General features: G+C 46.3%; 1 protein-coding gene across 1 annotated transcript; it reads right to left on the bottom strand.

Moving 5' to 3' along the window:
* Positions 1-532: 532 nt before the first annotated feature.
* Positions 533-27,419, bottom strand: TNN (tenascin N). Its single transcript, XM_068140510.1, has 15 exons — positions 27,008-27,419; positions 25,258-25,635; positions 20,658-20,921; positions 19,601-19,786; positions 19,004-19,093; positions 16,362-16,625; positions 12,531-12,794; positions 11,126-11,389; positions 7,315-7,445; positions 6,704-6,836; positions 5,709-5,860; positions 4,947-5,043; positions 4,128-4,295; positions 3,367-3,530; positions 533-1,896 (listed from the first exon to the last, which is right to left on the bottom strand). The coding sequence occupies exons 1-15, from the start codon at positions 27,417-27,419 to the stop codon at positions 1,750-1,752; spliced, it is 3,114 nt and encodes a 1,037-aa protein (XP_067996611.1). The 3' UTR covers positions 533-1,749.

Genomic DNA, 27,419 nt, shown 5'->3' with positions numbered 1-27,419 from the left:
CAGGGAGACCTTCTGGTGACCTTTCAGTGCTTGAGGGGGCAGATAAAAAAGGTGGGGACAGACATCTTAGCAGGAGCTCTTGTGACAAGACAAGGTGTGATTGTTTGAAACAGCAAGAGACAGATTCAGACTAGAGAGAAGGAAGAAATATTTCACACTGAGGGTGGTGAAACACTGGTCCAGGGTGCTAGAGAGGTGGTAGATGCCCCATAACTGGAAACATTCCAGGTCATATTGGACACAGCTCTGAGCAACCTGCTCTAGTTGCAGATGACCCTGCTCACTGCAGAGTGGTTGGACAAGAGGACCTTTTAAGGTCCCTTCCAGCCCAAACCCTTCTATAGTTCTACAATCCCTGTTTTAGCACAGACTCCAAACACCTAACTGGATGTAGTCTGAGTTTACCCTGGCCCCCTTACTTTAGGCCCAAGCACTGCTCCATCTCCATGTAGAAGGCTTAGTTTAAGTGGGAAGAAAAGTAATTCTGCCACCCAAAGCAAAGAAGCCAGAAATATTTTAAGAGCTCCTTTATTTGAACTTTTATGACTTCTTCCACAGCCCAGGAAGGATTCCTTTAAATGTGCTACTTAGCTTAGCACTGGGATAACAAAAGTCATTGAGACACAGGACAATCACCTTCTGCTTAGACAAGGAAGTCTTCGAGCGAGCATCACTTGGTGAGCTCATACTTCTTCCCCAGCTGTAGCTGGTGGTCCAGAATGTTAGTATCTGCTCAGAAAAAGAAAATAAACTCACCTTTGTAGCTGTGTGGAAAAAAAAGAGCTGCCAAATGTTAAGCCATGCACTGGGGCCCGAGGTGAGAGGGTGCAGGATTGGTCTGTGTCCAAGATGCTGGTTTTGGAGGCCATTGAGAAGTGTTACTATTGCAGCAGTGCTAGCTATCACACTGCTAATGGAGAAACACAAGGCATCAGAGGGGGCAGTGCCATAGAGAGTTTGGTTTGTGGTCTGTAAGCAGCCTCTTAGACAAGCAGCACACAGAGGCAGGTTTGGGATGGTGAGCAAAGCTTAGAGGAGTATAGTCCTTACAGTGATACTCTTCTGGGCTTCAGCCCAGAGTGTGAATATTAACCTACTGCATGTCTCCTCCACTTTTCTTTGGGCAAGGAGATAAGAAGAGACAAGCAAAATAGAGAGCAGAATTTTAACCTGATGAGATGTGATGCTGGAGGTTGAGGAACGCAGGCTGCAGACCTCACCTGGGTTAACAAGCCTTCCCAAAATCCAGCTCTGACTGCAGCAAGAGTAGGAAGTGTGCTCCAAATGATGAGACAAAAGGAAAAGAGGACCACAAATCAAGTCAGGGAGAGACAATAGGCCCAGGAAAGCTCTCTCTGATGTAAATTAAGAGGGCTGTTGTTTTTCAGTGGCTTCATATTTGAAATCTGAAGTGGATGGCAGCAGAGGAGGACAGAGGAGTCAGCAGCTTTTAGAAAGAGCAGCATGTGTTCAAGCTCATATATTGCATATATTGGATCAAGCAGGTCTTTGCAAAGTCTAGCCAACCAAGGGAGATTCAAGTGGGATGTTCCCCACAAGGCCACTACCAGCCTCTGACAGATCACCCATCAGGAGCCCCAAAGGCTGGCAGGAGGGTGGGCTGCAGATCTAGAGGTCTCTGTGTGTACATTTATCAACAATTGTCTCCAACATATTGGAGAAAGCCATCTGAATCTTTGTTAAGAAATACCAAATCATCTTTGGGTACTGTCCTGCACAGACTTTGATTTAAGCCCTGGTTTTCATCCTCTTCCCTGAGAGAGTCCTCTTCTTCCTCCCCAGGACTGGCTCAGTTCTGGAAGACTGAGGACGGATCTTCATCTCAGTAAAAGGGATGGAGAATTCGTGGCCTTTCCATGGCTCCCAGTTCACACCCTGGGGAAAGACCAAGGAATTTCTTTTACCACAGCACTCAGACCGGGTGTTTGGAGTCTACCACTGCCCCATTCTAATACCACTTGACCCTCTGATACACAGAGATGCAGTTGTTCACCAGATTTTGGCTGTAATTATCAGTCTCCAGACACACCTAATATCAATCAAATTTCTATCCAGGTTTGACACAACAGGACTGAGCCATCTTTAAGCCCAAAATAAGCCTGTAGAATCCGAATCATAAAAGCATCCAGGCCAGGAAGGACCTCTGAGATCATCAAGTCCAGCCACTTCACCCACTCCACCCAGTCTGTCACTATGCCATGTCTCTGAGCACCAGACCCACATGGCTTTTAAACACCTCCAGGGATGGTGATTCAACCACCTCCCTGGGCAACATCTTCCAATGCCTGACAACCTTCTCAGTGAAATTTTTTTCCTGATGTCCAATCTAAACCTCCCCTGGCACAGCTTGAGGCCATTCCCTCTCATTCTATCATTAGGTACTTGTGAGAAGAGACCAGTACCTACCTCTCTACAACCTCCTTTCAGGTAGTTGTAAAGAGCAATGAGGTCTCCCTTCAGCCTCCTTTTTTGTAGGCTAAACAGCCCCAGGTCCCTCAGCTGTTCCTCACAGGACTTGTTCTCCAGGCCCCTCACCAGCTTAGCAGCCCTTCTCTGTACCTGCTCCAGTACCTCAATGTCCTTCCTGTACTGCGGTGCCCAAAACTGAACACAGCACTCGAGGTGCAGCCTCACCAATGCTGAGTACAATGCTGCCCACACTATTTCTAACACAGGCCAGGATGCCATTGGTCTTCTGGGCCACCAGGGCACACTGCTGACTCATATTCATCTGCTTACCAGTCAATACACCCAGGTTCTTTTCTGCCACACAGCTCTCCAGACATTCTTCCCCAAGCTCACAGTGTTTCATGGCGTTGTTGTGGCCCTGGTGTAGCACCTGGCACTTGGCCTTATTGAAGCTCATTCAGTCAGCCTCAGCCCATCACTCCAACCTATCCAGGTCCTTCTGTAGTTCAACACTCCCACCTAATTTTGTGTTGTCTGCAAACTGATGGTGCCCTTGATCCCCTCATCCAAGTCATTGATAAAGAAATTGAACAGGACTGGTCCCATACTGTGCCTTGGGGAATGCCATGTGACCCAGCATACCAATATGGCTCCTAGGGACTGTGCTTTTATGTGTTCCTCTCAGAACTCAAAACAGCTTCACCTCAATTATCTCTGCTCACAAGAATCAGACAGGCTTTGAGCTCAAGTTCTTTGGATCTAGGGAAGACAGAGTAAAAGCTACAAATTTCTATTCTATTCTAATTTTCTTTCAAATTAAATGAGTTAGGAGAGCCTGGGTAGTCTTTATCTGCTCCAAGTAGAGACATCTCCCTGACATGTTCTCTGAAGGCTAGAGAGAAGAGCTAATCACCCACAGCGTGTTCTGCCACTCACCTCGCTGTGCTTGCTCTCCCCATATTTTCCATTGAGGTTGGCCAAGTGGCAGTTCTTGTACCACCATGCACCATGATGGGTCAGAGCACAGTTGCTGAGAGCCACATCATTGTCTCTGTCCCACGTAGTGAACTTCCAGCCATTGTGGTAGGTCATTGCATCCCCTGAGGGAAGGGGTGGAAGACATGAATAAAAGACCACAGCTGCTCAGACTGAGGGCTTAATACACCCTTCAGGCAGAACACAGCAGGCCTGTCTGGGGAAAAGCTAGGTCTGGACAATGGCTTCTCAAGGGATGTATTTCCCCAGCTGATGATCTAAACCTCATAGCAAGAAAATATTAAAAGACAACTGGAAGACTTTGGACACAATGGCAATGGTGAAGATTTACCAAGTGGCAGAAGCTAGCACCAGGATAGCAAACTCCCATCCTGAGCAAATGCCACTTCCTTTCCTCTTCTCAGGTGGGGAGCCCCAGAATTTGCTCCCCCATCAGCACAGGTTACCTCGTGGAAATGCTTCCTGGTTTGCCTTTTCACTGGATTACAGAGCCCTCTCTTTCCCATGAAACACTTTCTCAGTCTTCATCAGGAGCACACGCTCCTCAGCCTTCCAGGAAGTAGACTTCTCTCCCCAAAGAGAGCTGCTTGACCTAACCTGACCTAATAAACTCCCAGGCTACTGGCAAAGCAAATACACAGGTCCCAGTATTTCCTTCCCTGTGCTAAGCAGAGACAGCACAAGTCCAAGGCACTCCTCACCAGCATTGCCTCTGTAATTCCCCACTGACAGCTTGTATCTGTCCCTGCTGGAGGCAATCTGGAAGAAGTCATAGACAGCATAGACGGATTCAGTGGCTGTCTGCAGATCCACCCGGAGCTCATAGCGGATGGGGCTGCTGCTCGTGAGGTTGTGCAACTTGTCAAGACCTTGAAGAAAAAAAGAAAACAAAGTTACTCTTAAGAAGGGAAAAGCCTGATCACCTCTACAGTCCTAGACTCCTCTCATCCTGGGGCCATTTTGGTAAAATCAGCCATTTCCTGCCTCACTCCTCCTCGGCTTGATGCTCTCATGACATTTTGCCAAGTTTATGCTGTCTTATCTTATTTTCTGTCCAGAGACCACAGCATCAGAAAAAATAAACAGCCTAAACCAGCACAAGACTGGCTCTAGTGCGATGCTGTTTTTCCCAGAACATTTAAAGACTCTTGCTCCAAAGGCCTTGACCTACTTAGTGCTGGATTTTCTGATCCACAGAGTTCACTAACACAGCAAGACAGACAAAATGGACTGAGTTCTGTCTAGTATCCTGATCTCTGCATTTTCCCAAATGCAACTGCTTTATCACCCCTCTCACAGGAACACACATGCCTGAAATAAACCTTCCCAGAGTCTGTTTTGCTCTGGGACTGCTCCAAAGCCCAAAGATGTCAATGGCCTCAGTACTTCATTGGCACTTCTAGGGAAGACAAAAGCTGATAGTTTAAAACTGCAGGCTAGTGTGGCTGAGTATTTCAGAATTTAGGTGGTCCCACAAGGCTCATCTTCAGTTCCTCACTGGTCACACCCATGTACTGTACCAAGCCAGAACTCCCCAGTGGGATCTCCAAAGCCTTCCACATAATTTTTCCAGCGCTTGTAGAAATCCACCTGGCCAGTGTTTCTCCTCTGAAACACCTGCAAAGCAAGGACAGGTTGAGGAGAGACAAGGAAGATGGGGCTGAGCAATGCTCATCCTGGTTCAGATGCAAATGGAAAAGGTGGACAATTCCAGCTGATGGTAACACCGCCCCTAAGCAGGGCGCAGACAAGAATCCATTTCCGTTTTCTGACTGCACACAAGCACTGGGGCAAGTACTAGTTGTGCACCTATTACACTTTACTTTCCACACATGCCCTGACCACTCTTTCAGTGAAGCAATTTTTCCTACCATCCAAATTAAAACTCTCCCTTGGCACAATTTCAGGCCTTTTATTCTCATCCTACCACTTTATACTAGGGAGTAGATTACTGACCCCCACCCCACTCCAGCCTCCTTTCAGGGAGTTGTAAAGAGTGATGAGGTCTCCCCTCAGCCTCCTTTTCTCCAGACTGACCAACCCCAGTTTCCTCAGCTTCTCCTCACCAGACCTGCTCTCCAGACCCTTCACCAGCTTCATTGCTCCTCTCTGAACATGCTCCAGCACCTCAATGTCCTTCATACAGTGAAGGGCCCAAAACTGAACCCAGTATTTGGGGTGCAGCCTCACCAGTAGAGAAAAGGAGCCTCAGCTAACACCAGCACCAGGTCCACCTGATTATATTCATAACAAAAACAAAAGAGGAGCAAAGAATCACTCACTATCCAGCCACCTCCATCCGTGGTCATGTCACAATACACCTGCAGTGGCCTGCTGCCATCCCCGTTCAGGTAAATGGTGTAGACACCGCTGGTGGCATTCCCATTCTGCTGTGTTTGGCTGCAGTCCACAGGGTATGGGAAGAGGAGGCCAGCTGTGAGAACAAAGGGGCAAAGCTTCACACCAGCAAAGCAGGCCATGGAGCTGGAGAAGGCATTTCACGCCCTCAGGAATTGCCTAAGGACAACAGCACTGGAAGAGAAGAAAGCAGCAGCCTCCACTGTGCACTCCCAGAGCACCCAGCTGCATCAGCAGGTTGCTGCTGGCAATCTTTCCCACTGACAGGAAGCTGGCACATGGATGGGGTCCCCATAGGCTGCAGTCTTGAGTCACAGTGAGAGCAAGAAGAAGAGTCCTTCTTTGTAAAGGTGGGAGTGCCAGCAAACAAGGAGTTTAATTTCTCTGCCCTTCACAATTTGCCCACAGTTGGCAAGCCCTGTGGGCACTGGCACAGTACAAGAGGCTCCCACAGCAAGCTGGGGTGAGATTTTGTTTCATTTGCTGCCATTTAGGTGTCCATTTCCCAACCTCTGGAAGCAACCCAGGCAGCTACCCAGCACCACCAGAATATTTAAACAGCTGTGCCCTACCACAGCTAGGATGGTGCAGAAAGATCTCTAGCGTATCATCATCTCTCCTGCCCACTGGCAGCTCACCAGCAGGCTTTGTCCCACACTTGGCCAGCAAGGTTTGCCAGCAGCACTGGCCAGCAAACACAATCTCCACCCACACCATGCCATTGTGTTTCCAAGCCTCCAGATGGTGGGGCTGAGAAAGGACACCCAGTCAGGGGACATCATTGATTTGCTAGATGGTTTGCTTCCAATCACATAGTGCCCCAGCGCATCTGTAGAACGTGAACTCCATCTCTGACCTCTATCAAGAAACACAAGAGCTGCAGAGCACAGGCAATAAAACACCTAAGGCAAATTCCTACCTGTTGAGAAGGTACTGTCTATCTTTCTGCTGTGGTGGTCTCCCTGATAGGCCATCACAAAAACAGTATACTCCATTCCTTGTTCCAGTCCTTCCAGCACAAACTGTTGCGTGCCAGGACCCAGCTGTACTTCCTGCCAAGTAAAACAGATCAAAGGTTGGCCCCAGCCTGAACAGCATTTAGCTTTTCTGGACCACAGTGCCTCACACTCCATATGGATTTGTGGGCTTTTCTTGTTGAGTTTAGATAGGCACAGTCACTATACATCCTTAGAGCTGATCTCCTCAGAAGGAAGATCTGAGGCAAGGTCTCAAACAGTGAAGTCATCCTATCCCTGGTGATTTCTGCCCTTTCAAGTAGTAAGTCAGAAAACTGAAGAAGCAAGCATGTTTTCTGCACTTGGAGATCTGTTGGGAAGAGATCACTGTGAAAGTCCCTCCACAGCTTGTGCTCATGACAGTAGCACATCTCTCGCCTTAAGCTCTCCCTCCTTAGGCTGTGGATAGCACAGATTGCTCCTCAACATTATTTTTCTAGAGACCCAATTGGTAGAGCCTGTAGTCATAGGGGTGATTTCAGTGGGATCTGCATGTCTGAGGATTTCAATGTACCTTGCTTGTGCCATCCTGACCCTGGTAGGTCAGAGCATAGCCATCAATCTGTGCTGCAGGAGGAGTCCAGGTAACCACGCCGGTGGAAGGAGTCACATCTGATACACGCAGGTTCTTGGGAGGATCAATCTCTATTGAAAAAGAAAATTCAAGTCCCATTGCATAAAATAAAAGACAGCAAACTGCAGCCCAGGGCTTGGGTTGAGTTTTCAAGGCCTGATCCTGTTAACTGGAAAGTAGAGAAGTCACCCAGTGACCTTCAGAGCTAGCAAACAACAGAAATCTATACCAAACACGGCAAGGTCTTCTACAGATTTGGGTTGGGATGTTTGGTGAGCCCTGCAACTGGCTCTAATGCACAGGGCCCAGGAGCTCCTGACACAACTCCCTGAGAAGTCTCCATCTGGCTCATCTCTGAGGAGCATTCACAGTCTGATGCTTCAGCCTTCTTTAGTAAATGCAGAGATATGAAGAAACCCAGTTTAGTCTGTGCTGTATATGGGACACTGGCCTCTTCACTGACCTCATAAGGCTTAGCCAGACTTCTCCTGTGCAGTCAGACTGACCAAGTTAAGCATGAGAAGAAAAGAATTATTTTTAAGCAATGCCAGCTCGTAGCAGTTGTCAAAAAGCATCTTACAAGATCTCCACAACAGAGCCACAGTGCTTCCCTGAGGGTAAAAGTGATTTCTAAAGCTTGGTTGGAAGTAACAACACTGGAAGTGGCCTCTCCCTAATTTTCATCCTGTGCTTGCTGCTATATTCTATAGGAAAATCTTAAGGAAAACAATTTAAGGAGTAAGATTTGTTCAGCTTCCAATTTTCAGAGAGAAGGCTCCTGGTGGGCAGTGCTGACCTTTGGGGAAGAGTGCTCTAACTCTGAAGTATGCCTGAGTTCATTGCAAACTGAGTAATTCATCTCAATTCCCTGCTTTTCCACAAACCTGCCCAGGGGACTGGGATGTTGTCAACGTCTATTAGTTCAGTCCCCGTTCATATAACCCGGCAACACCACTTCCCAGACCTTGAAGAGTGCTATGGAGGTAAGCATAGCAACGCTTAAAATGTATCAGTGAAACGTAACATTTGGGGAAAGGCCATGGAGAAGAACAAGGCCAAGAAGAAATCAAACACTGCTTTGCTGAGACTCCAGCGGCACTGCTGAAGCCAACCCTGGGTCCTCAGCACAGCAGAGAGATGGACCTGTTGGAGTGGAGCCAGAAGAGACCACAGCAATGTTGGGAGGGATGGAAGCCCTCTGATGTGAGGCCAGGCTGAGAGAGTTGGGGTTGTTCAGCCTGGAGAAGAGAAGGCTCCAGGGAGACCTTCTGGTGACATTTCAGTGCTTGAAGGGGCAGATAAAAAAGGTGTGGACAGGCTTTCTAGCACTACCTGTTGTGACAGGACAAGGGGTGATGGTTTGAAACTGAAAGAGGGAAATTCAGACTAGAGAAAAGAAAGAAACTGTTTACACTGAGGGTGGTGAAACACTGGCCCAGGTAGCCCAAAGAGGTGGTAGATGCTCCATCCCTAGAAGGCATTCCAGGCCAGGTTGTTCAGGGCTGAAGAAGTCACTGCTGGGACATTGGACTAGATGGCCTTTCAAGGTTCCTTCCAGCCCAAAACATTCTGCAATTCTATGACTCAAAACACCAAGCAAATTACACGGAGAACAGAGACAGCAACACCACAGATCACATAGGGTGTTGTTTGTAACACTGGTTGTTGATCCTAACTCAGACCACCTTTCATCAAGCTCGTGAGTTAAATGTTAAATCTTATTAACTCATGCTTCATTTGAGGGACTTCCATAAACAATTGCTTTAAGTGAAAGGACATAGAAACCTTCTCCAGGAGACCTTATTGCTGTCTACAACTACCTGAAGGGTGCTTTTAGCCAGGTGGGAGCTGGTCTCTTCTCCCAGGCCACCAGCAACAAACAAGAGGACACAGTCTCAAGCTGTGCAGGGAGGAGTTTAGGCTTTGGAAAGAAGTTCTTCACAGAAAGAGACTGCCCCTTGGAATGGGCTGCCCAGAGAGGTGGTGGGGTCAGCGTCCCTGGAGGTGTTTAAGACAAGACTGGATGAGGCACTTAGTGCCACGGTCTAGTGGATTAGTTAGGGCTGGGTGATCGGCTGGACTTGATGATCTTGGAGGTCTCTTCCAACCTGGTTGATTCTGATTCAAGCTGCCCATCACATGTATGCCTCCCGCTGGACAGGAGGGGGAGCTAAAGGGTACCAAATCCTCCTCGAGACGCAAGGGATGGGAAGGGGAGTCTTAGGAGTGCAGTTTCACAACACTACAGCACAACAGCTCCCTGCCACAGACAGTTTTCCTCACCTTGAGTGAGAACGTGTATATTTTTTTCTGAGAAGCTGTATTATTTAGGCAGAGGTGTCATTGCTTTTGAAACCATAAGACACAGAAAGATTACATGGGAGTGTTTTGTGCAGATAGTTCAAAAATATCCCCACTAATATGAAAAATGCATTCCCTGCTCCCAGCAGTTTCACTTCATGTGACATTTCCAGGTGTCATCCATTCCAGTTCAAAACCCCCCCAGCATTTCAGTTTGCTGAAACTCTCCTCATGTTTCTTGTTCCAGATAGGTTCAGTCCTTTGGCTTCCATTTGTCCCTGTCAGCTGCCCTCTATTTCTGTAAGCACTGGGGAACTGCTGGGCATCTTGCCCTAGATCCAGACTTCAGCTGCTCATCTCACACCAGCTCGACTCAGAAGCTAAGAAAAAGTACATTAGCAAGGCCAATGGATATGGAGCAACTCTGAAATGTTCCCAGTACACCACAATCTTCATGGTTGACTGAATAGGACAGATTTCAGCCTGTTTGGCAGTCTCCTAGGACCAGTTTAAGGTCACAAGTCAAAGGGCAGGCCATTATTTTTAACTCCTCAATTCTAAAATGGTTTAACTTGGGTTGCCACACCTCTGTTATTGTTAGGCTTGATAGCAGCACTTGAAGCACCAGATGCTTTTGATTAAGGACTAGTGAAATAGCACCATCAGCTGTCATCACTTCTGTGTTACAACATCTGCTTCTTCTGTAATCCTCTACAGAATTATAGAATAGTTTAGGTTGGAAGAGACCTTTAAAGGTCATCTAGTCCAACCCTACAGTCAGCAGGGACATCTGCAACTAGAGCAGGTTGTTCAGAGCTCCAAACAATCTGACCTGGAATAGTTATGGGGATGGGACCCCTACCACCTGGGCAACCCAGGCCAGCATCTCACCAACCTCAGCATAAAACCTTTTTTCTTTTTACCTAGTCTCCCTCTTTTAGTTTAAACCCATCACCCACCCCTTGTCCTGTCACAGCAGGTCCTGCTAAAAAGTCTGTCCCTGCTTTTCTAATGGGCCTCCTTTAAGTACTGGAAGGCCACAGTCTACATTATGATGTCTGTATTATGGTCTATACAGCTGCAAAAATCACACTTCAAGATTTCCACAGATCACCCTTGAGAGCATCTGCCCCTGTCCCCTTGCTCTGCTTGCTTCCTTTCCCTGGCCAATAGAGATGATGCACACCACATCTGGCTTCAAACTAGGACAGCAAGACCTGTCTCCTGCTCCATTTCTCCCTCATTCCCAGGAGATGCTAGCAGTGTCCTCTGCCAGTCAGTCTTCAGCCTAGCTAAGGCCCTCCTGAAAGTGCATATAGCATAGATGTCCCCACATCATAGGTGAAACAAACCAGTGTCTAGCATATGACCTCCAACAGACCAGAAGAAAATAGGACACAAATTGAGAGGACACAGCATCATGTAGAAGCACAAAAATTCTCTGGAATACCTGTCACTGCCTTGGTGCTGATCCTCTTGCTCTTCTGGGTTCCTTTCTCTGCCCAGAGGAAGATGATATATTCAATGCCAGGTTTCAGTCCTGTCAAAGTCATGGCAGTCTCATTTTTTCCCACTTCTATTTCTTCTGTGTCACCATCAACAGAGGTGTAGTTCACCATGTACCTATCTATGGGAGCCTGGACCCTGTCCCAGGAGATGGTGGCTGCGTCCTCAGTCACTTGGTCAGTCAGCAGGTGAACTGGGCTATCGATTTCTGCAGAGACAGAAGTGAAGAAGATGGGCTGTCATAATCAGGCTGTACCATGACACAGTGATGCTCCTTCCCTTCAAGGGTCTTGCCAGTTTCTTCTCTTTACAAGCCCTATTTCTCACTGATTTGACCTGTAAAGCTCAGAGGTGTCACAGTCTGAGGTGGTTTGACTGGAGTCTGTCCTTGATCCTTATAGAAGCCTTTCTAGGGAACAGCACAGCCAGTCCTGAACCGGAGAGAAGAGAACCCTTGCAAAGCATGTTGCTATTTTGTGTTCTCATGGTCACAAACCTCTGAAGCTCACATCCATGGCATCTGACCAGACTCCTGTAGAGACCAGGACGACCTGGGGAATCATTTACTCATCTTGCTTCAGCAAGTCCCTGAATTACACCATGGGTCTTGTAAACACTTGCAACTTCCTGCAATCTGTTCCGACACTCAGCTCTACAATGTCATTTTAAACCACATCTTAACCTGGACTGCTGCAAAGGGGAACAAGTACTGGTAAGAACAACTGAAGCACAAGGATTAATCATCCTACTGAAAGAAAAGGAATCATGCATGCTGATAGTCTGCTTGCACTTAGATTTCTCCATCTGCAAATAGGAACTGAGCATTTCCCTACTACATGATAAAAGACAAACAAATGAAGTAATTAAAATAAAGCAAGGCTATACCAATACATAAGAGACACTGCTGCAAAGAGCTTTAGGAGGTTTAGGATGGATGTTAGGAAATGTTTCTTCACTGAAAGGGCTTTCAAATATTGGAATAGTCTGCTCAGGGCAGTGGTGGAGGGATTTAAATGGTGTATGGACACAGTACTTAGAAACGCAGTTTAGTAGTGACCTTGCAGTGCTGGGTTGTACTGGATGATCTTGAAGGTCTCTTCCAACCAAAGACATTCTGTGAAAGGCTCCATTTTCCCTCATCCTTATTAGTATTAACACCACAGCCCATCTGTAGTATATACAGGTAATCGGGATCTCTCTGGGTCAAGTAGGTGTCAAGTAGGTTTCACAGCAACATACACTAAACTGGAGACTTGATCTGTTAAGCCTGAATCTCCCTCTGCTGTGAAATGTCTTACTCAGTGTTAAGGCAAAGCAACTTACACTCTTAAAAGCTATTGCCCACTTACCTGTCACAGCCTCAGTGGTGGCCCTCTTGCTCTGTTGTTCTCCCTTTTCTGCCCAGATGTAAATGGCATACTCCATGCCTGGCTTCAGTCCTGCCAAGGTAGTGACATTCTTGCCTTGCTCCACTTCTCTCTCCTGTGTGTCCCCATCAGATGAGGTATAGCTTACTCTGTATCTGTCTATTGAAGCCTGGACATTGCTCCAAGAAACAGTAATTGCATCCTCTGTCACTTGGTCAGCAACCAGATCAGTTGGGCTGTCGATTTCTGTCAGCAAAGGTCACAATTATGAGAAGATTCAGGATAGTTCTGTGGTCTGAAGACACAAACCACACAGGTCTTACAGGCAGAGCTAGTGTGCTTTATTACATAACAAATATATTTTGAAAAACAGATGAGCTTTGGGAAGTTATTTTATTCCCAAACAGGTCTCGTGTGTCCAAAAGCTTGCTTGCTTTTATCTCCAAACAGGTAAATCTAACACAAACTTTGTTTCTAGACACAAAACATATTTTGATCATGCAGTATAAATAGTTGACCCTGAAGCCAGTCCCAGGAGATATCACTATCTGTAGCCCCAGACAATTCTGCACTGCTGGATACAGTGCAAGGAACATAAAACAAACGTGCTGACTGCCTTCAAGTCCCACCACTCCCAGCACATTGGGAAACAGATTCACGTGTCAGTGCCAAGGTGGCCAAGCCACTGCACTGAGTGAAGTGGGCTGATGACTGCTGCAGGAACAGCAAGGAGTGAAGAACATCCCAGTAAGACTACACTTCCTCCCCTCAAGGGCCCTACCAATCTCCTCCCACTTCCTAAATTTCATTTCTTACCAAGGATGGGCCTGAACTACAAAGCTGGGAAGTGCCCACTTCTGAGGTATTTCGGCTGGGATCTCTCTCTCTCTTCCTCACAGATGCAACAGCAGGCTTTTGTAGGGGAGCAACAAAAGCACAGCCAACAACCCTCCATGGTCAGAGTGGAAAGTCCATGAAGAATCTGGTGTGACTGTCTTTTGCTTTCTGAAGATCATAACCTCTTGCCTGGGTTGCTCTGAGAATTAAGCTAAACTCCCAAATCCCCTACTCAGAATCCCTGTCTGAAATGCAGCTCTCCTGCAACAAGATTATTTCATAATCAAGCAAAACTTGCTGAGTCTGCTGGGCTCACCTCTTTGCCCAAAGGCTGGTGCCATACTTTTGCTTGGCTTTGTGTCTCCATCAGTTGTGTTGTATCTCACCAAATACCTGTCTATCAAAGGCCAGACCCTACCCCAGGAGATGGTGACTATGCCCACTACATGGACACTAGACAGACAATTTTTTAAGAGAAGGCTTGAAGAACTAGACAGCATCACTTAATGAAGTCTATGCTCACACTCTCCACTAGAAAAAACCCACTTTCAATCTCCTCCCATTGTTACAATCTCTCCCCTTCCCTTTTCACAGATGGAAGCATGACCCTAGATTTCACAACGCTTAAGTCACTGTCACAATAGCCTGCAGGAATGTGGTCCTTCAAGGACAGCCCAACAGCTCATGACCTTTCACAGCATCACAAAATGGTAGGGATTGGAAGGGACTTCTGAAAATCTAGTCCCACATCCCTGCTAGAGCAGGGCCACCTAGAGTAAATCACAAAGGATCATGTCCAGACAGCTTTTGAATGACTCCAGGGACTGAGACTCCCCAGCTCTGCGGGTAGCTTGGCACAGTGCTCCTATGTTCACAAATTCCCAGCCAGAGGAGATTAGTAAGGATCAAACACTTAATTAGGAAACTTGGCCAGCCACCTGCATTCAAGTCGGCCCATTGTCTCAAGCCAGCCCCTGCTGGAGAAGAGGGTCTGAAGAACATGTCTTATGAGGAACAGGGAACTAGAGTTTAATCTGGAGAAGAGTGGGCTGAAGGAAGTCTTTGCTCTCTACCACTACCTGAAAGGAGGCTGGAGCCAGGTCAGGGTCAGTCTCTCCTCCCAAGGAATAAGTGAGAGGATGAAGGAAAATAGCCTCAAGTTACACCAGGGGAGGTTTTAAGTTGAACACTTGAAAACCTTTACAGGAAGTTTCTTCAGGAGGAGACTTGATGGGGTACTTGGTGCCATGGGTTAGCTGTTTGGGTGGGTTGGATTGGTTGATGGGTTGGACGCGATGATCTTGAAGGTCTCTTCCAACCTGGTTTGGTTTATTCTAAAAATAAAGGTTTATTATTCTAAAGGTTTATTCTAAAATTTAGCCTTTGTACTTCCTATCTTGTAATTAATGCATTGGTAAGTTCTAACATTGGAACAGGCTCCCCAGGGAGATGGTTGAATCCCCATCCCTGGAGGTGTTGAAAAGATGGAGAGATGTGGTGCTGAGGTAAATGGTTTAGCACCAGCCTTGGTAGGGTTAGAGAATGGTTGGACTCTATGACCTTAAAAGGTCTTTTCCAAACAATTCTATTTTTTCACTCAGAGGTGACTGGCTGGGATGCTGCCAGGAAGTTAAGGAGTTAAATGCACTGCATATGCATAGAGGTACAGCCCACACCCAGCTGCAGTGCAATGATGACTAAAGAACTAGCTTCCTTTTCATATCAAGAAAACCATTCACTTGATTTCTCTTCCCCCAGGTGAGCATCCTCCACTGCTCTAGCTGAGCTGTGATTATTCAAAGGCTGGTTCCCAGCATGCTCCACTCCAGGGCGACACAAACCAGCCTCAGCATCTTTCATTAAAATGAGAAGGAATGTAATTTCATCTTCCAAAAGAGGGGAGATTAGCACATGCAGGTGGAAAAATCACAACTTTTACCATAGCTAATATGTGGTAAACCAGAGTGAATCTTAAGCTGGCATGGGGGAAATTACAGTCTGGCTGTGGGTTTGTGCCCTCAAGTTCAGAGACTGCAGCAGAATAAACTAGAATTAAGAAATGCTGTTCCACCTGTGTGGGAGGTATCTGTAGGTCTTTTGTTCTTCAGGGTGCTAAGATGTATTTAGCACTTCAGTGAAGGATTAAAAGAACAAACAAAAATAAAATTCAAGAAGCACAAGAAACTACTGGAGTGAGCCCAGCAGAAAGCCACTAAGGTGATGAGGGCACTAGAACATCTACCTTGTGAGGGAAGGCTGAGAAAGCTGGAGCTGTGTACCCTGGAGACCAGGAAACAAAGCAAGGAGAATCTCATTACTGCTAAGAAATATCTAAAGGGTGAGTGTCAGGAAGAGGGAGCCAGACTGTTCTCAGTGGTATGCAGTGGCAAGGCAAAGGGCAATGTACACAAACTGGAACCTAGAAGATTCCCTGTAAACATAAGGAAAAGCTTTACTGTGAGGTTGCTGAAACCCTGGAGCAGGCTGTCCAGACAGGTTGTGGAGTCTCCCTCTCTGAAGAGATTCCAAACCTCCCTGGATATTGTAATCCTGAGCAACCTGGTGTAGGTGACCCTGCTTTAGCAAGGGTGTTGGACTAGATCTCCAGGGGTCCCTTCTGATCCCCACTAGTCTGTGATTCTGTGAACAGTCACCTCACAGAAAGTTTGGGGGGGGCTTACAGCATTTTAAAGGCAAGGCAGGAATTATATATTCTAGTTACAAGGCTTTAAGTTTAGCTGTGCTTCACTGTCCTCTGTGCTGGTGCTTTGCACAGGGTCCATCCATGCCAACCATGACATTCACAACCAAGTCTTCAAGCAGAGCTGGAGACCTATTCAGCCACACTAGAATCACATGAATTTTTTGCTTCCCTAAAAACCTGTGCAAAGCAGGAGAAGCTTTACTAAAACAAGTAAAATTGATGGAGCTGGAAATCCAGACATGACTCCCTCTGCTGCTGCTGCCACAACTTACCTGTCACACCTCTGGTGCTTGCCGCCTTGCTCTTGTGGGGCCCTTTCTCTGCCCAGACATGGATGACATATTCCATGCCTGGCTTCAGATCCCGCAAGATGATGGTGTCATTCTCATTCCCCACCTCTACTTCCTTGGTGTCCCCATCAGCTGAGGTGTATCTCACCATGTACCTCTCTATGGGAGCTTCAACTTTATTCCAGGAAACAGTGGCTGTATCTTCTGTCACTTGGTTGGTGGTCACATTGGTTGGGCTATCAACTCCTGAGAGAATGTTTCAAAGAGCAGGATTAAGAAACTGTTTGAATTAAACCACTACCCTGTCACAACACATGCATATTTCCTCCATTTTTGCCTGCTGCTTTGGCCAGCTAAAACCAAGTCACCTAGGCTCTTCCCTATACTCCCTTGAATAAGAAAGGCATTCATGAGGAAACAGCTTGCTCAGAGTGGGGAGAAGGCAGAACAGTTCACAGAATGGTTTGGGTGCAAAGGGATGTTAGAAATCATCTAGTTCAAACCCCCTTGCCAGGGGCTGGGATACCTTTCACTAGACCAGGCTGCTCAAGGCCTCATCCGACCTGGCCTTGAACAACCTCCAAGGAGGGAGCATTTACGACCTCCCTGGGCAACCTGTTCCAGTGTCTCACCACCCTTACTGGAAAGAATTTCTTCCTAACATCCAGTCTAAACCTCCCCTCTTCTAGCTTAAAGCCATTCCCCCTTGTCCTGTAACTACAAGCCCTTGCAAAAAACCCTTCCCCAGCTTTTTTGTAGGCCCCTTAGATGAGAATCTTCATTTTTATTCTGCAGGAAGAGCTTGCAGACTACCTGCCTCACCTTCCATGGGTAGCAGCTTGAGCATTACCTTCTCACAGCATCAAGTACAGCCCTCATCCTTCCACTTGTCTCTAATGTTAGCCATTTGTTGCTCCTCTCTTTCTGCCCACCCTGCAGACCTGTCTGTCAGGCTCCCCCAAGGCTTCTGCTATTTTGGGTGATGAATCAGAGTTTAGTGGTAGCTCTTGCAATAGCTGGGATTTGTCTAAGTCATAGCTCCTAAATTCCAGGGGTTACATAAGAACAGGAACAGGATTACTCATTGTGGATTTTCTTCTCTGTCCCCTCCTTTTTAAGAAGTTTTGCTGCCCCCATGTCTGTGAAGAACAGCTTGAAAACACAAGCCAAGGCTGTTCCAAATAATCAAAGGGAAGAAGCACAGGCTTAGAATGGCAGTGTGGAGGCTGTAGGTCTTGTTATTTTAAACCCATTTTCTTTTAATAATTTACATGACAACTTGAAGAATGTCAGACCTGATCTGGGATTCTTCAGTCTTCAGATGCTGCACGCCTACCCTTTCGTAAGGGAGCTGAACTTCAGAGTTGCCAGAATTTTACAGAGAGAATGAGACTTCAAAATTTTGAAGCTCTCTTTTTGCCATATAATAGCTTTAAAATAGCCTGCCTTTATTTTTTCATGGGTTTGATGCATCACTAAATCAACAGTTTCCAGATCTGCTTTAACATTCAGGCCTGGAATGGCTAGGCTCCCTGTAACAGGAAAAATGAGAGTTAACAGTAGAACCTGCCAGGCCTTCTGAGCTGAATCATTGAATTGTTTTAGTTGGAAAAGACCTTTAGGATCATCCAGTCCAACCATTATCTAGCTCTGCCAAAGCTGGTGCAAAACCATCTCCCTCAGTACCACATCTCTGTGTCTTTTAAACACCTCCAGGGACAGTGATTCAATCACCTCCCTGGGGAGCCTGTTCCAATGCCTGAGAACCCTTTCAGTGAAAAAGTTTCTTCTAATGTCCAACCTAAACCTCCCCTGGTGCAACCTGAGGCTGAGGGTGGTGTAGAGAGTGAGAAGATCTCCCCTCAGCCTCATTTTCTCCAGGCTGAACAACTCCAGTACCCTCAGCTGCTTCTCAGAAGATGTGTTCTCCAAAGCCTCCAGACCCCATTCTGCTTGAACTGAGCACCCACTTGGAGCAGAAGTCAACTTACAGATGCATCTGTCTTATCCTCATGCTGGAGATGACTATATCTGACTCCAGCTCTGTGACCAGATGAAGTAGTCCAAAGCTTCAAGCTCTAAGAGCCAGGAAGAAGCTAAAGCTTATTCAGTCACTTCACATGTAAGAGGCAAAGACTCAAGCTACTACAGGAATGCCAGGGCTCTACCACTGTGCAGCCCACTGGATGAGCACAACTTGACCTCCCTGATGCAGCTGTAGAGCGGGCTGGGGCTAATAGCCCCTAGCGGAAAGGCAGGCCTGGCAGTGATGTGCTAATCTGCTCCCCTGTTCAATTTGTGAGTAGAAAAACAATACTGGAGGAAAGCAATACCGGAAGAAAGAAGAACTTGTCCTCTTCCTTATTGCTCCTGGCCTCAGAGACCAGATAAAGCAGCTTACTATACTTACCCTGTGTCTGGCTAGAGCCATTAGTAAAGTTAAGCATAAGTGAAGTTACTTTAGGTTTAAAAACTAAGACAAGAGATTGAGCTAGGGGTAGTGTTAGGGGTTAACAGACAGCGTAACCAAGTTTAAACAAGATATAGCCGACCGGGCTGCAGGTCATACATGAATAAGCAGCCAATATACAGCTTTTGCTATTGTAAAAAAAACTTTCACCTACCAGTCCTACCACTCACTGAGGATGGTTCCCCCTCCACATTGTCCTTCACAGGTATGACAGTGACCTCATACTCTGTGCCAGGTTTCAGACCTACAAGGAGCAAAAGGGAGCATTACCAGCAGTTAAGGAACAGAGTAATTCTTCTTCAAGAAAGCTGTTTTGTTTAGTCTATGCAGTTCTAGATTTGTAGAAGAGGGAAACTTGAAACCTGGATTTACATCTAGCTTGGTTTTGCCTTGAGAGCACTTTTAGTCTGGGCTTGCCCTTAGGAAATTATAATAAAGGGAGATTTTCACAATGTAAGTGCTACCAGCTCTGAAACAGAAGAATATACTTTATTCCTAACAAGGATGAAATGAAAGCTGAATAAATATGCCTTGAGACTTGCTATCCACAGGGCATGGAAGCCTCTCCCTGTAGAGACACCCCTTATTATGGGATAGAGGAATTCCAATAGATATCACAGTAGGCAGGAGGTGGAAGAAAACTAACAATCCACACAAGTGAAGAATTGTCTTACAAATGTTGTCTGATCATCAGCCAGTCCTGCTACTTCTCTCTGTCCCTGCCCACTTTGGAATACCCACACATTCTCACCAGTCATGATGTGTCTGCTCTTAGGATCATTGCTTTTAGGCACCATGACCTGCTTCTCATCCGTTGCCACCAAGGACCTGAACTTCAGCTTGTAGTAATCCACATCTGTTGGTGGGTTCTCCCACTCCACTTCCAGGGAGTGCTCCATCTCCTCCGTTACCCAGATGGCACTGAGTACAGACAGCACTGGGAAGGACACCAGAGGGCTATGAGGAAGCAGCAGTAGCAGCATGAAAAGGTAAATTTAAGGCAGGCATTTGCTAAGCAATCCTCTTCCTTGCCCAGTCACCTGCTTTGAGACCAGAGACCTTTTCCTCAGGCAAACTGAAGAGTACAGTACAATCATTATTTCAACAGGCTTTGCTTTATCCCTCACAACACTCCAACTCAAGAGTTTTCTGGCTCTCAGCTCCCACCTATTGTGCTAGGAGCAAGAAAAATGTCAGAATAACCAAACTTTTCACTGTTTTCACCAAGTGCAGGCAGACAGCATAATATCAGCTGCTAACAAAGTGGCATTTCAGTTCTTGAGAGAAGGCTTCAAATACACAGTCTCTCCACTCTCAACCTCCTAACCTCAGCAGCATTAGTCTCTTCCCAGAACTGAATGAGCCTATGAGGAAAACTCACTGTTACAGAGATGTTTGGCAAATTAGGACCTAGGAATGACATCCTGCCTACTTTGAAGTCCCTTCTGTGCAGTCAAACAGTGCATTCTTAGTAACATGCTAGCTTTATCTTGCATGCTTCCATTCCTGTTTTTCACAGCAGGCAACACTATGGATTCCTTGGAATTCAGGTGTAGGATTTGGACAACATAAAGGGAAAGAGAGGAAATTTGCAATACATTTAGTCCTAAAGATACATATCTGGGAACAGATTCTACAGAAAAGAACAGTGACAGAAAATAGCAGCTGAGGCTGGAAAAAGAAAATGTTCTCCAGAGCTCAGGCAGGATGTTACAAACCTGCAGAGCAAGACAATTTGCTCCACTTGTTTGAATCTAATGTTAGAGATAAACAGTTTCTGACTGTAGGAAAACACTGCCTGCTCCTACCTGTACTTGCTTCTAGATACTGGGGCTCACTGGTAATCCCCTTCTTGACATGATGAAGTGTGATGTTGTATGTGGTGCCAGAGTGGAGACCCCCGATATCATAGCTGAGCTGCTCTTTGGGCACATAGACTTGTTTCACCAACCTCTCATAGCCTACTGGATAATAGCTAATGAGGTAATTATCCACATCAATCATTGGGTCCCAGCTGACAGCCAGAGAGCTCTCTGTGGTGTTCAGCAGCTGCAGGTTCTGAGGAGCAAGCACTAGAAAAGACAAAGAAAACATTGCAGTGAGGATGATGTCTTGTTAGATGGCCAAGAAATGTTTTCAAACCTATTCTGAATGCAGAACTTGAGCTCCCATCCTGTAGTCATCATGGATTTGTCCATTTCCTTCTGCTTGACAGCATATCATTAAATACAAATAAATACTGCAGTCAGTAACAAATACAATCATTTCCTGACTGACTCTTTCCCACTTCTAAACCCATACTGGCATGGGGAAAACAACTCATAAAGCCATCCCTTCCAAAGCCAAAACCTTCTTGTATCACATAGAGTTACTTCTAAATGTCAGCTGGTGGCCACAACTGGGGAACAAAGGCTCTCCGTGGCAGAGGGAGAACACTGAGCTTTTATACTGATGGAAACTCACACGTGGTGCCTGGAGGAGGAAAATCTGCTGCATATAATAAATTTCAGGACACCAATAGTGCCTTAAGCATTTTGCCACAAGACAGCTCATCAGTGTCTTGAAGCGGCCCTTGAAAGCAGTCAAAGTAGAACATCCATCAGAAAGCTTATCTGATTTTAATTACAAGTAAGCACATCATAAACTGTTCAAACCAGATACCAGCTGTATTTCATTAGCAAGGCACTAATCACAGCAAAAACCAGTGAGCAAGTGAAAAGGCACGTGTAAAAGGCACGTGTCAGCACTGTTAGGTCAGATAACATTACAAGAGTCTTCTCACTTGAAAGGCAGCATTCATTCCCCAGTGTAATTCACAGCTCACACCAAATTCCACCCTCAATAGGTGCATGCAGTTGCTTTTGATGAAAACATTGTACAAAATGTGAGAACACCCATCCTGCCCCTCCTAGAAATATAGAAGCTGGATTTGAGTAATGTACCTGTGCAGGACAATAATAAAGAATCATAGTACCTATGAAGGGGTTTAACTCTTGTCCAAGCATAGATGAGAAGAGGATTGTAACTGCCTCTCTGAAGAGATGTGGCATAAGAAACTCATTTTGGACAAGGCCTGGGTCAGTTAATACCTCCAAGAAAGACATTTTTTGCTGGGTCTATGCATCAAATCTGATGGGATGAGATATCACCAGGCCAAGTGCTAGACACTACACTTGGGTCACAACAACCCCTTGCAACACTTCAGGCTTGTGGAAGAGTGGCTGGAAAACTGCCTGTCAGAAAAGGATCTAGGGGTGGTGGTTGAGAACTGGCTGAATACAATCCAGCATCTGCCCAGGTGGCCAATAAGGCCACCAGCATCCTGACCTGTATCCATGTCACAGATTGAGTTGAATCTGCTGATGTGTATTCAATACCATGCTGCCATCATGCCAGCTTCAGTATTAAAATGCTGGAAGGAGCAAAGCATCATGGGGCTTGAAGTTCAGATGGTAACATGAGAGGCCTCCTGTTCCAGTTGCGGCTTCCACTTCCTGGTTTTGGGGTGTTGGCCTTGTCCGCTGAGCTGGCTTCTGAATGCTTGAGCGGGGGGAATCATTTTATCACCAGCTCCTGCTGCTGCTCTTGCTCAGCTAACTGTGCAGCATAGGATTGCATTCAACTTTATCCCAACTCAGAGGTTTTTTGTGTTACTTTCCCTCCCCTCTGTCTGTGGGGTGCTTGTGAAGCTGTGGTAACACAGGACAACCACAAATAGCGTGTTGTCCAGCACGACCACAGAAGCAATTGTCCCTCTGTACTCAGCAGTAGTGAGGCCACACCTTGAATAGTGGGTTGAGTTTCAGAGACCTCACTACAAGGAAGATGCTGAGGTGCTGGTGTGTGTCCAGAGAAGTGCAATGAAGCTGGTGAAAGGTCTGAAGAGGGACAGCACAAGGAACTGGGAATGTTTATCCTGGAGAAAAGGAGGCTGAGGTGAGACCTTCTGGCCCACCACAACTCCCTGAAAGGAGGCTGGAACCAGGTGGGGGTCAGTCTCTTCTCCCAAGTAACAAGTGACAGGAAGAGAAGGAACAGCCTCAAGTTGCACCAGGGGAGCCTTAGATTGAATATAACAGATGCTTTCTTCACCAAAAGGGTTGCCAAAGCTTGGAACAGGCTGCCCAGAAATGTGGTGGAAGTTCCCATCTTTGGGGGAATTTAAAAGCTGTGTAGATGTGGTATTGAGGGACACAGTTTAGCACCAGATTTGGTAGCACTGAGTTAATGGTTGAACATAGTGATGTTAAAGGGTTTTTTCCTACCTAATTATTTTACTATTCTTAGACTCTGATGAGAGTTTCTTGGCAGTGACTCTCTAGCCCAGAGGAATGCATTTTTGCAACACCATTTCTCGCCCTGCCTTGACATGCACTAGAGCCATCATCTCCAGCCAACATGACAAGCCTGAGCACTTCAGGACTTGACAAAAACTGGCACTGCCTGGACTTGGTAACCCTTGCAAACCTCCTCCTCTTGCTCTCCAACAGCAGAGGACCTGCGAGCCTGAAGTGAAAGGGTTCATCCCAGGCACAGCACTAATTGCTGAGGTGAATTAGGGAGGATGGGTGGTTGTGGGTTGTGCCAGAGTCCATCTCATGTTCTGCTCACTCTCATCAATTTCTCTCTGTCAGGGAGCTTCTCCTTCAGAGACAGGCTGAGACCCTAATGGCTGAAGCAAGCAGGAAATGAGCAGCACATTTCTAGTCTCAGTGTTGGGCTGAGAGCTCACATGGGCACTGGCTGGGAGCTCTCCTGGGAACAGCAAAGAGTCCCTCTATTTTCTTTCCCACTTTCCTGATCACAGCATCAACATTAAGACTTCCTGGTTAAGCTAATGTGCCAAGATACCAAAAAGCTGGGTTTATGGATACTCTTGTTTTATACTGCTGATTTATTCATCTTCATATATCCCAGTGCCAGTAAACAAAGTCCAGGAAGAGCACAGGTCAATACCTGCTGTTCAATGTGACCTCATTCTTTGTTTCTCCTTCAGAAGGAAGTTCAAGACATTAATTATCATGTTGAATGCTTGATAGTGCCTTCTAGGTGTTCAGACATTGCAGTTACCATGGCAATAGAGAACAGAATATGTCATTTAAGGATCTGAGACATAGAAAACAAGAATGTAATAATGATAAATAAATAAAAACAGTTCTCAGTGTAACTCTGCCAGGATGCAGAAATCTAACCCAAACTGGAACAGGCAAAATTCGACATCTATGGGAGAGGAGCACTTGGCTGCAAATACTGAGATGGGAATCACTTGCCTTTGGACTTAAAAAGGCTTTTAAGGAGTGGAGGTGGAGTGCTCAGAAACAGTAACAAAAGGTATTGTGCTATATGCATTAACTCTGCAGTACTCATTCAGTGAGAAAACAAAGGCCTCTCACACAGCTGCAGGCTTGTGTAAGGAAGAGGATCCAAGGCTGGACCCAGCCAACCCTTTGAGAGAGGACAGCTAGGCAGCAGTTCTCAGGTGCTGCCTCTTGAGCTGCAAATTCCACTCTACTGACAGGAGAGAAGAGTGCTGGAGCCACAGAGAAACATATTGGGTAGTGGTGAAGTTTTGATGCAGAGCTCTTGTTTATATGAAAAATTAGAAAGAAATGATGAAGAAATAGAGACAAATCAAGTCTGAGAGGAGGCATCATGCAGAGCAGAAAAGACCTGTGAGTAAGGTCACCACAAACCCTTACTGGGTAATACCTGGCACAGTGTGTGACTGTCACCTACTTCTTCACCAGAAGCTGTGAAAAGATTAGACCAAGAAGTGCTGTGCTGAGAAGGAAAGGTGACTTCAGGATAACCTCAGGTTGATACTCCAGGCTATAGAGAGATGACAAGTTTTTCAGAATTGAGCAGAAGCTGCTGGATACACACACCTCAAGGTCATCTCAGACAGGTCTTCTCAGGCAAATCTGCCTTGAAACAGGGCAGGATAGGGAGGATTTTCCAAAGACCTCACTTCAAAGGGAGATAGGATTTAAAGGATTTATATGTCCTTTGTTTCACAGGTTTTATCAACCCAGCTACTTCATTGGCAAGCAGAGCACACTGCAGCAAACATCGCTGTACCTTCTATTGTCTCATTTTTATGTCAAGAAACAGACTAGTTCCCTCTAATCACAGGCTCCATACCCATATTGCACTCTCCATCTGTTACACACAAGCTTGTGCTAGTGTTACTTTTAACTGCATTTCCACCTTTTCCCAATTCAGAAATGTTTTCCAAGCAATTCTTGAAGACAAGGACCAGTCAGTAATCCCTAGCCCAGCAGGAACTCTGATCTGAGGAACATGGTGATCCCAGGCTTGGCTTAACTACAAGATTAATTAAATGTGTATGGGAGGCAGAGGGGGAAACTCAAAGAAAGAAGGGAGAAGTAACTCACAGGCACATCTTACCCTGGGAGCAGTCAAGGCCAAAGAAACCATCGTGGCAGTAGCACTCTCCTGTGTCACAAAACCCATTGCCACTGCAGTCCTGGGGACATCGTTTCTCACTGCAGTCCTCTCCGATGAACTCCTCATAGCACTGGCAGACCCCTCGGGCTGTGTCGCAGACCCCGTTGCTGCTGCAGTTCTCAGGGCAGAGCTGCTGGCTGCAGTCCTCCCCAAAGTAAGGCTCATCACAGACACACTTGCCACCATCACAGCGCCCACGGGCACTGCAGTGGCTGGGGCAGGTGGGGTGGGAGCAGTCGCTGCCCTCCCAGCCCTCATCACACTCACAGCTGCAGGTCGGATGAAGGAAGGTCCCATGACCACTGCAATGGGAGACACCTGGCCACAGCAGCACCAGGATGCACAATGGTGAGAGTGTGACAGAGAGATGAGAGGAATATTTAAAAAGAAAAGACAATTAGAAAAATTACAATGGGCAGGTAGTGTAAAAGTGTGCTCAAGGTCACTAAAGGAAAGCAAAAACATCACCAGAATATAGGGGCTGGAAAGGACCTGAAGAGATCAATTAATGCCTCAGGCTCAAAGAGGGACCAGCTCCATGCTTGCCTTTCCCAACACATTTGTCCACAGTCAGCAGGAATGCAGCTGCCATGACTACCCCAGAGAGGCAATTAAAAAGCTCTTCACAGCCTCTAACCTGAATCTTCCTGGCTATAATTTAAGCTATTTCTTCACCACAGTTATTATAAAGATAGAGAGCACGTTGTTTTCATGTGCTGTAAATCCATATTTTCCCTACAAGCACAGACTTAGCACTTCTCCCTGTCTCCATTCCCTAAACAACATCAGTTTGGTTAATCCTTTTAGAGGTCATATGGTATATAATTGTGAGTGCAGGCAGAGCCAGCGGCCACCACATAACATCACTACCATAAACTCTGCTCCTCTTTTAGTTATCAGAGAGGAATAAAAAGATGCTCAGCCACAATAAATAAATCATAGAATCATTAAGGTTGGAAAACACCTTTAAGATCAAGTCCAACTTTCTACCCAACACCTCCATGACCACTAGACTAAGTCTTAAAGTGACACATCCATTCATTTTTTTAAGACCTCCAGTGACAGTGACTACCTCCTCCCTGGGCAGCCTGTTCTAATGTCTCAACACTCTTTCAGGAAAGAAATTCTTCCTAGTAACAAGCTTAACCCTCCCCTGATGCAACTTGAGGCCATTTCCTCTTAGCCTGTCATTAGTTACTTGGGAGAAGAGGCCAACATCAGCCTCACTCCAATCTCCTCTCAGGTAGCCATAGAAAGCAATAAGGTCTCCTCTGAGCCGCCTCTTCTTCAGGCTAACCAATCCCAGCTCCCTCAACCTCTCAAAATGAGAAAAGGGAAGCATTTCTTATTGCTGTCTTTTCCTGCCTTCCACCCTCCTGTCCTCCAGAAATTCCTCCATTGAATATTCCCACCTATGTGAAACCCAGGAACTTATTCCCTTCCAGTTCTGGGAGGTGCCTGGGGAGATTTCCCCTGTGCTGGTTCCAGAAATGGTTGTACTGCCACGTTTTGGGACCTTCATATTTGCTTTCACACCACAGAAACCAGAGTACCACCCCATCTCTAGAGCTCAAGCATTTTGCTTGTGGAGAACCTCCATAATCTTGGCAAATGGATAGCAGTCCAAAAATCTCTGCAGTAAATAGGCTGTACCTGTGATGCAAGAACAGATAGTGCAGTTGTTACTTACCATGGCTTTCTCCACAGCACCTCTGAGGGCTACAAACTTCTCTCAGCTCTGCCATCTCTTTCTCAAGCTTCTCCATCCTTTCAAGCAGATCCTTAATGTGGCTCAAAGTTTCACAGTCTCCTTTGGGTGCATGCACACGGATATTGTGCCTAAAGATTATATTCTGCTCTTCATATTCCTTGACCTCCCCAGGATCTAGCTGCACACCACTGCCGTTTTCAAGCTGTGATGGATCTGCTCCCACCTTAATCTGGGAGGATTCAGGCAGGTCAATCTTGTAGGAGTGACTGAAGGATATTCTTTGCCCATTGCTTGTGCAGTTGTGAGATGAAGGATGCAGAAGAGCAGATGTCTGAAGAGCACAGCACAGCAATACCCCCATTGTGAAGGCAAGCCAGCCTTGGAAATCCAT

Source organism: Melanerpes formicivorus, unplaced genomic scaffold, assembly GCF_026170545.1.
Source record: "Melanerpes formicivorus ecotype bairdi unplaced genomic scaffold, bMelFor1.0.p_v2 SCAF_7, whole genome shotgun sequence".
Classification (NCBI taxonomy): Eukaryota; Metazoa; Chordata; class Aves; order Piciformes; family Picidae; genus Melanerpes; species Melanerpes formicivorus.
This window is presented reverse-complemented; position numbering and strand designations above follow the sequence as displayed.